The sequence below is a fragment of the Trichosurus vulpecula genome, chromosome 6 (assembly GCF_011100635.1).
Source record: "Trichosurus vulpecula isolate mTriVul1 chromosome 6, mTriVul1.pri, whole genome shotgun sequence".
Taxonomy (NCBI): Eukaryota; Metazoa; Chordata; class Mammalia; order Diprotodontia; family Phalangeridae; genus Trichosurus; species Trichosurus vulpecula.
In genome coordinates, this window is record NC_050578.1 from 209,734,096 (window position 1) to 209,750,874 (window position 16,779).

Below are 16,779 nucleotides of genomic sequence, written 5' to 3' on the forward strand. Positions count from 1 at the left end.
CAAAGCAATATGAGTTTAGATGAAGGAAAATCACTACCAGCTAGGGTATTATGGAAGGTTTCATGAAGAAAATGGTATTTAAGTTGGATCTTCAAGGATGGGAAAAATTTTAGCAGCTGGAAACGGGATGAAGAAATTCTAAGTACAAGAATAGCCTTTGCCATGAACTGGTTCCATTAAAATATGGCCTTCGGTAAAACATCATGGTCAGGGAGGGGCCTTAGAGAGAGTAGTTAGTGGCATAGGATCGATGTTATAAATAAAATGGTAAACAGAGGGTAATTTCAGAAAAGTTAATGCACAATGAATCATTAAATATCCAATCTGTAACTCAGGAAATTAGCCAAATAATATTATGATGGGGGCTTGGGATAATGAACTATAATGATGCTATTGCGAGGGATACATTTGTACAGGGAACACTGTAAACAAAGGTGTGGAGGTAAGAAAAGGCAAAAGGATGTTTTCAGATGATAGAGTTGTTTAATTTGGCTGGATTGCTGAATACCCTATAAAACTGGAAAGGTAGTTTGAAGGCAAACTTTGGAGAGCCTTAGATCACATCTACGAACCAAAATACTATACAGCTCTGTAGCTTTTAACTTTGTACCTTGGCAAGTAGTGTATTTTACAATAGACTTTGGATTAAACTTTTTAACTCATTCTGAAGATACTAACCTAAGGACTAATATTTAAGAGAACAATGATTGCTATCTTCTTAGCAATAGCTTTACTAATGAAAAGTGTCTTCTTATAATGGAAGATGCTGGAAATATCAGCATCAGCAAAAAAAAACTCTGGTCATCATTTATGGCATATTAGTTTCAACAAAATAATAATAGTAATTAAAATGGACAGAAAATACACACCTTGTTCCTCATTTCCTGGACCTCTTTAGGGTTAGTGTTCAATGGAACAAACAGGTTAGGGACAGCAGAGGTGGAAGTTCTAGGTCCATCCTCTTTAGTCCACTGTAATATCAAGAACAGTTGAATAGTCAGGATTGCTATAATGGCAAGTGACATCCACAGCAGCAAATTTACATCACATCTCTTCATGCACTATACATAACAGATAGAGAACTGAACCAATGATTTCATTTCATTTCTCAATTCCCAACACCCTCAAACTTCTTCCTGCATCAAACAATATAGAAGGAAGTTAAGAATCTGTTAAAAAAATGTATATGTTTTAAAGTCGAAATTGTGACTTATCAACAAATGCATTTTCAAAACTTGTCTAAAACGTATGAACAATAAAAAGGCTTATGCTAGAAAAAAGCTTAAATTTTCTTTGCAATATCACTTTAATAGTGAATGCTAACATTTTAACAGCGATCATTGATTCACCGCTCTGATAATTAACAGACATTAAAGCAAACTTAAAGCATAAGATGACAGTAGTATGAAAAGCAATGTGATGTTACTAACCAGGTGTAGTGAATGATTCTGAACTGCGAGGCAAGAGTGGGCATCACCAAAGTTTTGCATTAAAAGAAGCTATAAAATCAGAATGTATTGGCTGCATAATTACTTCAACCCAAGAAAATTACTGTATGAACACTTATACAGTAGCTACCTGGTGGAAGAGTTTGGTGATGTCAAATATTTCATTTAACTTAATAGTTTCAAGTGTTATAAAAAAAATTCCAAACTGAAACTTTAAGCATTTCATGAGACCCTTGTTGAAGGCTGTTTTACTTATCAGTGCAGCTGATGTGTGGATGGCTTTCTGCTCCACATTTTCTCTTGTTTTCTAATCCAGTACAACATTTTTAAAAAGAAAAACTATAATGCGGACCTAAACAGCACTGAACATTAAAACAAGCCTATTTTCCAGAGCAAATGCTTTGTCTTTCTGAGTATTTTCAGGAGACAATAAGATAGCTGTAAGCCATTAAGACTTTAGAGGAAGCAACAAAATGCTAAAAATGCTTAGCCACCATAAAGGAAAATATGGGATGAATATGGAGCTGTGAAATACTCACTGATGATTATCTTCTCAGATAAATATAACTCCAGCTTTTTATTAAAGATAATTTTTTTAGTCAAAACATTAAAACAACAACCTCAGAAGCCTGAAACTGCTTGAAAAATTAAGAACAAGTATTATAAATTAAATACACCAACCTGGGACACTGTATGATTTTTATCTTATTCCACAATAATATAAAGACAAGGTTAATTGCTTAACAAAGTCTTTCTTTCAAATGTATGCCAATTAATTATATGTAGCAAGGGATTTGATTACATTGTTTTCAAGCCAACATAAATAAAACTTAAAGCTATAGCTGGATGTGCTTTTAAGTAGCCAAGTACTAAAGAGATATATTACACCATTTGGGTAAAAGTTAAAAGAAATACCTTATCCCACTTTCAAATGAAAAGAAAAAGTAAATTCATTTAAGCAAGTAAAACCATCTAAACACAACAGAAAAAAAATTCAAAGGAAAAGGAAATAAGCCCACTCACCACATATACAAAGAATTTCTCTGCTTTTTTCAGAGCTTACTAGAAAAGAGTTTACTCATTTGCTCAAGAGTATAAAGATTCTCTAAAAACAGTTTTACCAATTAAAAAAAAAAACAAAACCAAAAACCATCTAGAGAAGGCTGAACTTTTTTTAAACAAAATTATAAAGTCAAACAGCCATAAAGAGGAGAACTGAAAGATGTAATTTGACTATTTAAAGTCAATTGTTTTACATCTCAACTGAACCCTGTAGAGCTGATCATGCATCTGGGTTCATTCCAATCTTCAGTTCCCTCATATAAGCCTCTAGGAGTACTTATAGTACTTATAGACATGCAAATTTCTATTTGCATTTTAATGTAGGAACTGTGGACTATCAAATAAGAAATCAAATAAGTTTTTGAGACCTAACAGAGGGCTTGAAGTTCTAAAGCACGTGAATACCATTACTTTGGAATATCTCTCAGTACATATTTTAAACTTCAAATAGCATTAATAACAACAACAAAAAAATCACCAGTTGCAGTATCTTTCGATTAGTGCCTGCTGATGGCCTGAGCTGCACTTTAGTCATGCCGCACCCAGCTGGGACTGGAGGAGAGACTTATCACTTATGGCCATCTACTTACATGCAACAGTTCATGCAGGAGGCAGCTGGTTGTGAACATTTAGAGGCTTTGGGATACAGAGAAATGTAACAGGTTGCAGGACAGAAAAATTAAAAGCTAAGAACACATGAATATTACATTAAGTAAAAACTGCTTAAGAAAGCACTAATATCTTTTTAACGGAGACTAGTCTACTAGAATTACTTAACCAAATCACTGAAATTGACTTGGGATACTAAAATACAAATTTAATAATATAAAGGTATAAAGGCCTTTCCATGCATGCAGTATTAATAGTCCTGAGACAAATATAAATTGACTTAAAATATGGAAGTGTACAAATTTGATTCATTTAAGTGATTTGATATTTTACACTGAGTCAAGCTATTACTAGAGTAAGCAAGCAAATATTCTGTATCTTAAGCAGTTTCAAGCAGATAGTATTAGAGAGAATCACAGAATCTGAGTTAGAAAGAAATTCAGAGGTCATCTAGTCCAACCTGTCTGAAGCATCAGTTCTCCAAAATTAAACCAATATGAGAAGTTTGCTCTGCCAGATTAAAAGAAGGTTAATGCAGTAGTTTTAGTTTTAATTGAGGTTAGAAAAGTTTTTGATTCCCAAAGCCTCCAAACTTTCAGCCACCCAAGTTGCTCTACATCATCTAACTATGAACAGTAAGGTAGGCACAGACCAAGCAGTTGGTAATACAGCTTGGCACGCAGACACCGGACGAGAGAGACTGCAGCAAGGGTTTCACGTGATCGTGTGTAATGTTCGTCCACACCTTAGTCTTCGACTTGGGACTGCTTCCATTCTGCCCTTCTTCAGAAGCATCATCACCTCTGCCAGAATTCAGCCATCTTGTCTTCTCTCGCTGTTGTTTCTGAAAACTGTGTCTGAGAGGGGAGCAAGTGCCTGAGTCACCATCACTAGCAAAGGAGTAACCTGTGACACTAGCAGGAACCTCAACATCACTGTATTTTTTGGATTTCTCTCTCAAAGCAGGGCATCGATATGGGTAGCCAGTTCTATAACCCTAAGGACAAAATGGAAAGAAGGAATCAATATTCTGTGTTTCACAACATCTATTTCTATTCAATTTATTCATTATTGTAGTATAAGTTATGGCCATCAACTTAAAATGTAAAAGGAGAATGATACAAATTATAACTATTTTTGTAAGTCTGATTACTCTCTTGAAGGATGCAGCAATCTTGGGACAGAGCTCGAGAGGGGAATAGATCTGAGATTTTACAGGTGTAAAGAACTCTCAGGTAAGAAAATTCCCTCTACCAATGCATGCTGGCACTTCTTCTGTAACAATCTTAAAAAGTTGCCTAGGGCACTTCGAAGTTAAGTAGCTTGTCCAGGGATCATGGAACCAGGATGCATCAGAGCTGGGATTTGTACCCAAGTCTAGAATCTACACTGACTCTAGCTACTGTACATGTGGCCTCAAATCTTGGGAGTATAACCAAAAAGATTCTTCTCATTGAGCTGAGTACCAATTTTTGACATTTAGCATTTTCACAGCTCCCTCAGTTGCCTCTGCTTAGAGGCTGGAGGGCTCCTCCTAAAGCCTGCTTTTACAGAGGGCTCAGAACTTTCCAGGAAACCCTCCATTTTCTATTAGCAGCTCTGCTTGGTTTCAGTTCCAGGGAACACCATGTCCCTGTACCAGGTACTTTCTGGTGCCCTCCTCCTCATTTTCATTTTCCTTTTATGAGTTGTCCTCCCCCATTAGATTGCAAGCTCCTTGAGGACAGGGACTGATTTTTTCTTATTTTTATCCTTAGAGCTTAGCATAGGGCTAATAGTAGTAGATGCTTAATAAATGTTTATTGAATTGAAAATTAAGATCCCCTGATAATTTTCCCAAAATAACAACACTTAGTTATAAACATGGCCAAGAAATCATCGTTCTAATGATTCAAACTTTAAGAGTGATTTCTTCCCAAATCCCAGTACAGTTTTATAGTCTATGTTGTCTATTATCAATAGTATACTAGGAATAGAGTACCCAGGAAATTCAGCTATCTGAGGAAGGGTGGACAGTGGGGGAGAGAGGAAATATAGAAAGGAAAGATGCTAAATGAATGGAAAATCCAGATCAAGTGTAAAAGATTGAGGTGGGAGTATAGAGAGTTTTACAGACACACCCAGAAATATGTTTCAGGTGCCTCAGCTGATGCTACACTATGGAATTACAATACTTCCTGGCTCTACAGAAAGTGTCATTAGGGCAGCCACTTCCCACCTACTTCCACTCCATTTCTGTTTCTTCAAATCACTGACTCATTGATAATAATTTACCATATTTTGAGAGAGATCAAATGTTGTGACAACACCACATTTTTAAAAAATCTTATTTTTTACTTCTAACAGGCTCTAATCAAGTCAGAGGTAGTATGGTATAATGTGATTATTTATGTTAATAACAATAGCAGTCCAAATTTATAAAGTGTTTTATGTACATTATCTTATCTGATACTCTCAACAATACTATAGACATCGGAAATATTATTATTACTTGTTTCCAGATAAGGCACTGAGGCTCAGAAAAGTAACCTGAACAAGGCTGTATAGCTGAGTAATTAAGGCTATTTAAATTATGCTTTCTGGTGCTAATTGCAGTGCTCCTTCCACAAAATCATAAATTATCTCAAATGAGATAATACATGTGTATGCTTAATTATCACAAAACAGTGCGTAAAAGTAAAACATTAAGTAGTCACTCACATTTTATAATAAATCAAGACATGTTCTTCTTTGAAAATCTATTTATGCAGTCTAAATGGGCCTAGACCTACACAATGAGTTCACTTTCTACATTTTATATTTTGGAATATATAGCTATTTTTTCATAGAAAACGTTATTTATGTTGACATGTAGTGGGTTTATTATTATTTTAAAATGAAGATGTTAAAATTTGTAAGTTTGAACTTTTAATAAGGAAAATATTGATAGATATACATAAACAAAATATATATATGTATGGATCTTGAGACAAAAAAGGTTGAGAACTGCTTATCTAAGACATACCATATTAAGATACTTTCGAAATGCTGTACTTGGCTTGCTGCACTTTTATGCTATAATAGTATAAAAGAAAAACCTCACTAGTGTGAAAATTTGTACTTTTTAAATAAGATGATAAAGGGTTAGCATTTGTCTTACCAAATTATCAAGCATTCTCATGAGGGCTTCGAATTCCTGTTCTCCGATCTGCCATTTGGGATGCATTCCAGTTCCCTCTCCTACTGGAGACTCAGGGGAACGAGATTTAGCTTTGTATTTTCCAGGATCTAACAGGACTAAGTTATCAGGTCCTCCTGCACTGGCCAGTGTACGAACCTGTACCAAAAAAAATTATGTCAACAGTTTGATTTCTGTGTTAAAACCAAGAGAATTAGCTGAATAGTGAACTATCTGTGATTCATCAGAGAACTCAATTATGGTAACTCCTTCTGCCAATTCAGACTGCAAATAAACCACTTGTGACTCAGTATAAAAGTTCAAGGCCTGAGGCACATAAAAGTTAAATAATTTACCCATGGTCACACAATTGGGAAGTATTAGACTGGGATCTGAATGTAGGTCTTAGTGATTCCAAGCCAGGCATTCTAGGTACTACTATTGTTGGCTTTTGAGAAAGCAAGTAACATATCAAGTATAATGAAGTAATTCTAAATTAAAGTCCTACTCCACTGTCCCATTGTGGTGTGGAGGTGACTGAATTCTTAAAAACTACACTGAGTGTAAAATGGCATGCCCTACCATGCTAGAAAGCCTTAGGTAAGTGTGGCAATACTCCTAACCTGACGTTGTCCACCAAGTGAAGGATTTTTTAGTCATAGTACCTACAAAATCATGAAAAATGGTTCTAATTTACACCATGGAAGGAAGTACCCCAGGCTGACAAAATCATAAATCTCTTGAATTCACAAAATGATAATGCAAAATTTAAAGGACTAGTGTCCAAGAAGTTGCTTTAGCAAGCTTGAACAATGCGATATTCAGATTTGGAGCCAAATATAAGAAAACAAAGCCCTTATAAAATATGTATGAAGTATGCCTTTTTTGTAACTATGTGTTAGGAGGTAAACTTTTTATATTTACTACTCCAGAGTTTGTTCATTCTTTCAATAAATATTTAAATGTACTATTTTAAAGAGATTATGTGAGGTGCTATGTGGGATAGATACATAGACTGATTTAACAAATATTAAGTGATATAGCCTACGTATAATGCAATGTACTAAGTGTGATGATGGGGTATACAGAAAAATGATTAAGACATGATCTCCATCATGCAGTATATCATCTAGGAGGAAAGAACATATATACAGATACTGCTATTAATATGAGGTAGAATGTGTTAAGCATCAGAAGAGAGAGAAAGAACACTTCTGTGCAAGGAGAATTCAAGAAATATTTAATAAGTAACTATTATGTGGAGTCCTGTGAGCTACTGGTTTTTGTTCATTTAAATTTCCAATATTATGAGTTCAATTTCAGCAGGGACATTACCTTTTTAAACTCTCCCCTAGTTTTGTGAAGCAAACACTCAAATATCCCCATGTAAATTCTCTTCTACTAGAATCTTTTAAGTGAAACATGGATTAAAATAAAGCGCTCAGTATTTACCTGGATCTCACAAGCTACCACAAGATTATGTATATAGTAGAAAGCTTCTTCAACAGTTTCTCCAACTGATACTAGGCCATGATTCCTGAGAATAAGAACCTGAGGGAAGAAAACATTATAAAAGGTAAGCATAAGGGGATAAAAAAGGAAAATGAAAAATTTTGGAAAGACTTTGGGAGGACCCATATATTAATGTATTATTGATTTTGCTATGAATTTGTCCAACCATTCTGGGAAGCAATTTGGAACCATCACTAAGACGTCATCAAATTATGCATACTCTTTGACCAGGTAATACAACTACTAGGCATATACCCCAAAGATGTCAAAGGCAGAGGGAAAGGTTGCATATGTAAAAAAAAAATTTATAGCAAAACTTTTTGATGTAGCAAAGAACTGAAAACAAACTGGATACTCATCAATTCAATTGAGGAATGGCTGGAAAAACTACGGTATATGAGTGTAATGAATGAATAAATTAAAAGGCAATTATTCAGCAATTACTACCTGCCAAGCATTGGGTTATGGGCTGGGGATACAAATACAAAAGCAAAGAGAGGTCCTTCTCTCAAAAAAAATGTACGTTTTAATAGGGAAACAACTCATAGAGAGGAGTAGTGACCAGGTAGGGGCATTTTGGTTCCAAAAGTTACAGGGGTGAGCTCCTAGGGGAGTAGATTGACATACCCCATTCAGGAACTACAGTATAGTTGGTCTGATCGTGTTTTATACTTCTAAAATTGGAAGGGGGAGTGAGATACAGGTGGGAAGGAAAGTGGGTGAATTTTAAGGAATAAATTCAGAGAAAACTGAGAAGATTTGTATGTACTAATACAGAGTGAATAGATATAAGATAACAATTTATACAATTACAATGAAAAGGAAAACAACTTTGAAAAACAAAAACTGTGATCAACAAAGACCAATCAAGAATTCAGAATTATAATTATGAAGTATATCTCCCATATCATGGCACAGAGATGATGGACTAGAAGTATAGAATGAAAGAGAAAAATTAAGATAAGGCCAATGGATGAATTTGTTTTGCTTTACTATGCTTATTTGTTATAATATTTCTTTATCTTCTGTGGGGAAGGAATAAGTGAGAAGTAATAGTGATAAAATAAAAAGAAGGGAAATGAACAAATAAAATATTTTCTTAAAAGACAGAAGAAAGCAGAAGGACATTCAGAAGGTGATTAATACACACTTTAAAAAAAACCAAGAGGTATGTAATGAGATTCACAAGCCTCTTTTCTGTTTCTTTTTTTTTAACAGAATATTCACATTGATGTTTACATTCATAATAAAAAAGGAAAAATTTTAAGGGAAAAGATAATTAGACAGTTTTCCTACATCCTCTATTACCCAGTATTTACTGACCTTGCTTTTAGGTCCTAAATTTTTCTGAATCAATACTTTTTCTTCATCATCCACCAAAATTCCATGATAGTCATGATAAGCCACTTCTCCAAGAGAAAGTGCTTCTGGTGAGATTGGCAAGAGACCACACTTCATTGCAGAAACCTAAATAAGGTGAGGCATGCACCTAATTATTAACATAAAACAAGGACTACATATAGCTTATTTTCCCCTAATGAATCCATAATTTCATCAGTGTGGTACTACGTTGGTACAGATCACAAACACTCCAAATCTTTAGCATTTTATGTAATTCTTGTCTAAAACTTCCTACCAGTACTCCACAGATGATGCAGAATGTTGGAGGCCTTTCTATGGTTCTTTTAATATTTAAGAGGTGTTAGTGCAAAATTTAGGCTATCCATCCCTCTTCTGGCTATTAACTATGTTCCCATACTCTAAGCCACTAAACCTGTCCCTTTGCCCCTACCAATCCCTATCAAGAAATAGGAAAATGTTCTTTTAAAAAATCCTCACCTTGTAATTTTTCCTTCATTAAATAATTTAAAATGTGAAATGGGGAAGAAATTAGGTTTATTAAACATTATCAACAAAATTAAAAACAAAATTCATCATTACGATCAACCTCAAAAATAGGTTTTAAACTCCTCGCTTTCCTATTCAGGATACAAATCTGAATGAAGCGCATTAAAAGTACAAATTATCAAGTGCTAAAATAACATATTGTCTCACTAAAAGCTTCCCAAAAATTTAAAAATTGTGCTATGGGCTTACTTTAGAATACTGCTATTTCATTTCCTGGGGATACTCAGAGGCCTTTCAGAAGATAACAATATTTATTCTTATACGAGGCTTCGTATTGTTTAATAAGCTACTAAGGAAGCAATCTAATAGAACAGGTTCCAATTTAACTTCTTTCATAGTAATAAACTTCAAAAATTGACAGGAAATTTCATTTTAGGACAAACCATTCTCTCTCTTTTTAGTACTCATTTTAGAAAGCATGAAAAATGCCATCTGTTTTACATTTTATACTCAAAACCTGCCTCCAATAGTCCCTAAAAATCCAGGGATTGTTAGGTAACCTTAAAAACGTGCATATCCCTTTTCAGAAAAATTGCATCAGTCAGGTAAAAATCAGTAAATCCATCTACATCTCTGAGCTGGAAATCATTTCAGTCATGAATCAGATACAGATGTACAAAGAGAAATGAATCAGACAGACATGTCAATAAACCAAACATCCTAATAAAAGAACTGAAAAGAAGAATTCATGATCCTCTAAAGTCAACCTTGGCACTTTGAAGCCCACAAAAAAGATATTATTAAAGTGTAATAAACTTAGCAAGAAAAAGAAACAATTTAAAAGGATTAGTTTTGCATGTACGTTATATTAGAAAGTAGTATACACATTGTAAAGGTCTAATTGGTGAGCTGAGTTAAGTCTGACATTTCTTGTCTCAGTGGTTACAGTTTCTTCTCCGTTCAGACCACCCTAAGCAATAGTTCTACACATATGATCCACAATGTTCTCCCTCTTCATTCCATGTCTATTTCTTTATTCATCTAAATCAAGGGGCTTGGCTCAGGTATAAGTAGTATGAAGATCTTAATTTTAAAACTAGAAGCCAGACATTAATGCCAGATAAATTCTGCACAAGTTTTCCTCTATTTAATGGATTCATAAATTATACATCAATAACTTGGATGAATGGACAGATGAAATGCCTATTAAATTTAGGGATAATTTGTTAAGAAGGATAGCTAAAAACACCTTCACAGATTAGAAAATTGGACTAGACTTAAGATAAAATTTAGTAGGGATAAATGTAAAATTCTACAGTTAAATTTTTAAAATTCAAATGTACAAACCCATAGGAAAAAGACCTGAAAATTTCAGGATTTTAGAATTAGCAATGTGACAAAAGGCTAGAATAATTTAATATATATCACTCAACAGGTATTTGTTAAGCACCTACTATGTACCAGGCACTATGCTGGGCAACTGAGGTACAAATACAAAGAATGAAGCAATCTCTCTTTGAAAAGAGCTTAATGTGATTTTGGACTGTGTTCATATAGTGTTCAGAATAAGGGAGCAGACAATGTTATGTACTCTATCTTAGTCAGATCTAGAGTACTGTGTTCATATCTCGGTGTTACACTGAAAAGCTAGAGTTTGTCCAGAGGAATGTGATAAGGGTAGTGAGGGGACTTGAAATTATTTTATAGGAAGACAGTTTAAGGGAACAAGGAATATTTGGTTTAGAGGAAAGAAGACTTAGGACAGAAGTTCTCAACCTAGGGTCCATGAATTTGTTTTTAAAATATTTTGACAACTATTTCAACATAATTGGGTTTGTAATGCTTTGTAACACTATGTGTTTTATTTATGCATTTAAAAACATTATTTTGAGAAGGGGTCCATAAGCTTCACTAGACTGCCAAAGAAGTCCATAATATTAAAAAAAAAAAAGGTTAAGAACCTCTGACTTGGGGGAAAGAGGACTGTCCTTTTCAAATAGAAGGACTGTCATGAGTAATTGTAAATAGACTAATTCTGCTTGGCATTAGAAGGTATAAATAGGACCTATTGATGGAAATTAGAGCTAAATTAGATCTAAACATTAGGAAGAATTTCCTCTAAAGGTTAGAGCTGTCCAAAACTAAAATGGTCTGCCAGAAATATTAAGTTCTCTTGTCACTGGAAGTCCTTCAGTGGCAACTAGGCAACCATGTTGGGGCCAATTCATGTTCTAGTTAGGGGTTATATTTAGATGGTCTCTAAAATGCCTTTTAACTCTAAGATTATGTTCACTCAAAGGCAAATCATCTCCCCAATTTAACCCTACTTCCCACTCCACCCTGATCCAACTAGGATCATGAAAAGTATAGAAACTTTAAAAATATACCACGAAATGGAGAAGGCTGAAAAGCAGTATTTTAAAATAACTTATAGTCAACAAGCCAACAAGCATTTGTTAAGTGTTTTCTACGTGAAATATGCTAAGCATTGGGTTTACAAAGGGTAAAAACATAATCTCTAAATTCAAGGAACTCACATTCTAAACTGGAGAGACAACAAGCAAATACCCACATACATACAAGATACATACAGTGAAAATAAAACATAATCTCAGAGGTAAGGCACTAGCAGTAGAAGGAATTGGGAAAAGGCTGTGGAGAAGGTAGGATTTGAGCTAAGTCTTGAAGGAAGCCAAAGAAGCCAGGAAGTAGAGGTGAAGAAGAGGAAGGTCATTCCAAAGATGGAGGACAGCTAGTGAAAAGACATGGAATCAGGAGATGGAATGCTGTATATAAAAAACAGTAGGCAGGCTAGTATAGCTGGATTGTACAGTAGGTAGAGGGGAATAAACTGAAGGGATTAGAAAGGCAGGAAAGGCCCACCTGGGTTGTAAAGGGCTTTAAATATCAAACACAGCATTTTATATTTGATCCTAGAGGCAATAGGTAGCCCCTGGAGTTCACTGAGCGGGGTATATGTGACAAAGTCAGGCTTATGCTTTAGGAAAATCATTTTGGCAGCTGAGTGGAGGATGGATTGGAGTGGGAAGAGACTTTAGGCAGGGAGACCCAGCAGCAGGCTAAAGAGATAGTTTGGGTGTGAGGTAATGAGTTTTCAAAATATTTACAAAATATTCTAAAGCTTTTACAAAGCATATAATAAACAAACATAAGAACATTTGCAAGAAATTCTGTTAATAGGGCCAAGTTTACACCCTTAAAAATTCTTCATGCTACATTGTGTAAATACACTTACCGCTGCCCCTGCTGGTGTATGTATATGAACAATACACTTAATATCAGGTCGAGCAGCATAGATGGCAGAGTGCAATGTAAAACCAGCTTGATTCACTCCTAGATTGGTGCTTCCACGATCAACTACATCTCCTTGAAGGTTGATTTTAACCTTAAAATTACATAACAAAAAAAATTTAAAAGATGTATCAAAAATTTAATTTTTCTATGATGTAACTTGATTATAACTCTCCAAATTAAGTTAATTACACGAAATACAATTCGTATCTTTTTTCCTAGTTTCCTAGGACAAGTTTAACATATTTGTGAAATACTTAACTACCTGGTATGATCTGCATATGTATATGGCATGTATAAAAAAGATTATCACTTACCAAACTGGATGCTGTCACTTCACTATAAAGAAGTCCAAAAGGTACAATGAGAAAATGTTCTTGTTCAGAATTTACTCTTGCCTAGGAGAAAAAATGTTAAAACCAGTTCAAAATTCCACTAAAAATAACAATGTTTATAATGCTTCTTTTATACGAAGAACATATGATGGAAAAATGTAAGTTCTTAGCTTACAGGGTATATAGTGTACATTTTAGTGAACTGTGTGCAGAATATCTGAGATAAATTCCTTTAGATTTTTACAGTTCTTTATAGTTTCTAACTGAAGCCAAGGATGACAAAAATGAGAGAAGTACATTTTGTAGCAGATCTGCGACTGATTAACTGGGTATGTCCAAGGAGGAGTAGAAAAGGGAAATAACGCTGTTGGCGTCTCTCTCTCTTAAAGGAACTTGCAAATAGGGGAGGAAGGAATGAGGATTTGCAATAAGATGCATGGATATCTAAGAGAAACAGAAATGGCAGGCAGAGCTGAAGGGGAAGGAAGAGAAGGCAGGTTACAGATGGCGGAATTAAGTGTTATTACACTTCTTTGTCTCATTCCTCTTGTTAAGAGTTGGTACAGTAACTGATCAAGTAAGCCACACTGTGTCTGCAGGAAACGCCATACTGAGACTTTTGTGTAGCTTAAAAGCAGCATATGCTGAACATGAATGACATCAGGACCCTGTACAGGCACAACTGGCTCAATGCCCAGAAGGGATACAAGTTGGGTGAGGTAATGGATCATATTCAGGTATAGGCTGGGCTACGTGGCCACTGAGGTACTACAATTCTGTAAGTGATGTTTAAAAAGAGGAACCAATTTTGGTCCTGACTATTTATAGTTTACTAAATTCTTGCCAATAAACTACAGTTATCGTTGCCCCCATGATCTGGAAAGTTCGCATAAAATTTTTTGGCCCTCCCTTCATACCAGAGAAGAAATCTGTTGATATTACACAATAATACACACACACATATAAACATATGTATACACATATATACATATGCATACATATATACATATGTATATATATATATTATGCATTTCTGAATTTCTAAACTTTTTCTGTGTTGTGTGTTGGCCTTCACGTATCATCTGCAGCTTCTGCAAAACTCCGCCAAAATTCCCATTTAATTTCTTATGCCGAACCGCAATATATGGAAACCATGATGGGGAAATCACGATGTAGAAGACATAACTGTATTTGGTCACTCCATAAGATGAGGTTCAATTTTATTTTTTTACCCTCCTGCACCCTCTGGTGGCTACCAAAAGCAACATCAAGAGTAAAGACATCAAATTGCTCTGAGGTGTCAGAGTTCAAAGAATCTCTGAGTTGGAAAATATCTAGTCCAACATCCCCACTGCTTCTACTTAAAAGATCACCAGTGATAGGAAACTTACAGCTTCTCAAGTCAGCCAGTCACTTTTAGACAGTTCTAATTATTTGGAAATAATTAAAACCAAGTCATTACTATTGACAGGTTATGCAGAATTTTAGAAACCAAAAGCCTGTAGAAGATGAACAATTACAAAACTCTATATTATAACTGTAATAAAATTACATATTACATTAGAGGGAATCCTCCATTTTGCTGTATAGTCAACACATCCATCTCCCACTAAAATACCAATTCATATATATAGTTGCCAATCTTGTCAATTCTATTTCCACAAAATCTCTCACATTTGTTCTCTTTTATCTACTCAAATGCCTATTATTCTATTCCAGGACTTCATCATTTCTCTATAGATTACTGCAATAGCTTCCCAATTGTTCTCCCTGTTCCCATTTCTCTCCTCTCTAACATATTCTCTAAACAACTGACAAATTTATACAGCTAAGACACAGGTCAGACCATAGTAATCCCCTGTTCAATAATCTTCAGTGTTCTTTATTGCTCCTAGGATAAGAAAGAAACTCCTTTCTCAGCTTGGCATTTAAAACCCTCTATTATCTAGTTTCCACCTAGCTTTCCAGATTCATTTCATATTGTGCCTCTTGATGCTCCCTAAATTCTGGCCAAACTGGCCTACCTGGAATGTCAGGGGCAATTAACTTCTTTGTGTCTCTGTGACTCTGCAGAAACTTTTCCCCATGTCTCTTAGAATACCTACCTTCCCTCGAGTCACAGCTCAGGAACTACCACCTATAGGAACTATTAACCTGACATTCACAGATCCCTAGATTTCAGGGCTTTCACGAACTTGAATGGGAAAAAAACTCCTTTATTTTCACTAACTTTTGGGTTCCTTGTAATCCTATTTTAAGGATTTATAAACATCATTGGAGTAACAAATAAAATCAAAGAATTTGAGGTCTTCCAGGTCTAGTTAACCCTACAATGGACTTGAGACATTTTTCCTAGCATACCTCTCTCTTCCAAATGAACATTAGTGACAGAATTCACTACTTTCTAAAAAAAAAAAAGTCCTCTCATTATTAGCTCTACTTCTAAGAAAGTTTGCTCTTGGTCTGTGCTGAAATCTGTCTCCTTGTAATGCCTATCATTATAGAACAGCAGAGAATAAGTCTGTCCTAACAGAAGAATACTAAGATGGGTTTAATAAGCCTTCTATATGATGGTAACTTGCAAAAAGTAGGTACATACTTGTGACATTGAATTGAATGAGGAATAGTCAAATAACTGAGACTGTCAAATTTCCTCTTCTAGTCTATTCTTCTCCAAATGAAACATACCCAGTTCTTTTAATCATTAGTCTACCATGACTTGCTCTTTATGAAACCATGCACATTATAACTCAGAATTTTGTTTTCATCTAGCTGTTTCCAAAATAAAAAAGATGTTTTCTTGGTATTTTTTAAAATACAAAAGTCACCACTACCCTTACACTTTTTACTTTTAGTACCATCTTTGCTCTTTTAAATTTAAAACATATAACAAAATTAGGCAATAGTCCCAATCTCTTCTCTCAATTAAAAAATATTCTAAGAAGGAATTCTTTGAGTACTTTGTTGGTTCTGCAATGAAGGTGAAGTCGGACATTTATTCTTTAAAAAAAAAAATGAAATGACTCATTTCCTCAGTGAAGTGGACTTTCTCTCTTCAAATTCTATTCATCTTGATCTCTTTTTTACCACTACCACATTTTACTTTTGTCATGTGTCCTCCTCACGATCCCATTAAATTGTAATCTTAAGGACAGAGACCTGTGCTGTTTTTCAACTTCATATCCCTTCAGTCTAGCACAGTATAAGAAATTATATTTGAAGGAAAGGAAATGTATCTAATAAAAGTCAGCAGTAGAGAACAAAGAGACTAAGAATCAAGTTAAGCTCATAAGAGTAACTTTCTTCTCCTAAACTCCAAAATTTCAATGGATCTGTGATCTCAAAGATGTGGATGCTCTTAATTCACCAATGTATATCCCAATCTAAACATGCCAGCTCATCCGATGTAACTCCGCAATATCTTCCCCCTTAACTTCAACACAGAAAAGCCCATCCAACATGGGGAATGCTGGGGGTATTTCTTATGTTCTCTTAA

At 34.8% G+C, this 16,779-nt stretch overlaps 1 protein-coding gene across 11 annotated transcripts in view; it reads right to left on the reverse strand.

The window, feature by feature from the left end:
- The window catches only part of ADD1 (adducin 1), a 115,155-nt gene that overhangs the window by 23,774 nt on the left and 74,602 nt on the right, over positions 1-16,779 (reverse strand). For 7 of the 11 annotated variants that reach the window (XM_036762744.1, XM_036762741.1, XM_036762742.1 and 4 more), the window contains exons 5-11: positions 13,266-13,346; positions 12,893-13,042; positions 9,112-9,255; positions 7,729-7,827; positions 6,259-6,435; positions 3,865-4,116; positions 870-971 (exon numbers count right to left, since the gene is read on the reverse strand). In XM_036762744.1, coding sequence (XP_036618639.1) covers positions 870-971; positions 3,865-4,116; positions 6,259-6,435; positions 7,729-7,827; positions 9,112-9,255; positions 12,893-13,042; positions 13,266-13,346 — 1,005 coding nt within the window. Of the gene's footprint in view, positions 1-869; positions 972-3,771; positions 4,117-6,258; positions 6,436-7,728; positions 7,828-9,111; positions 9,256-12,892; positions 13,043-13,265; positions 13,347-16,779 lie in introns of all 11 variants that reach the window. The other 4 variants (XM_036762747.1, XM_036762743.1, XM_036762748.1 and 1 more) reach the window with 1 other exon arrangement.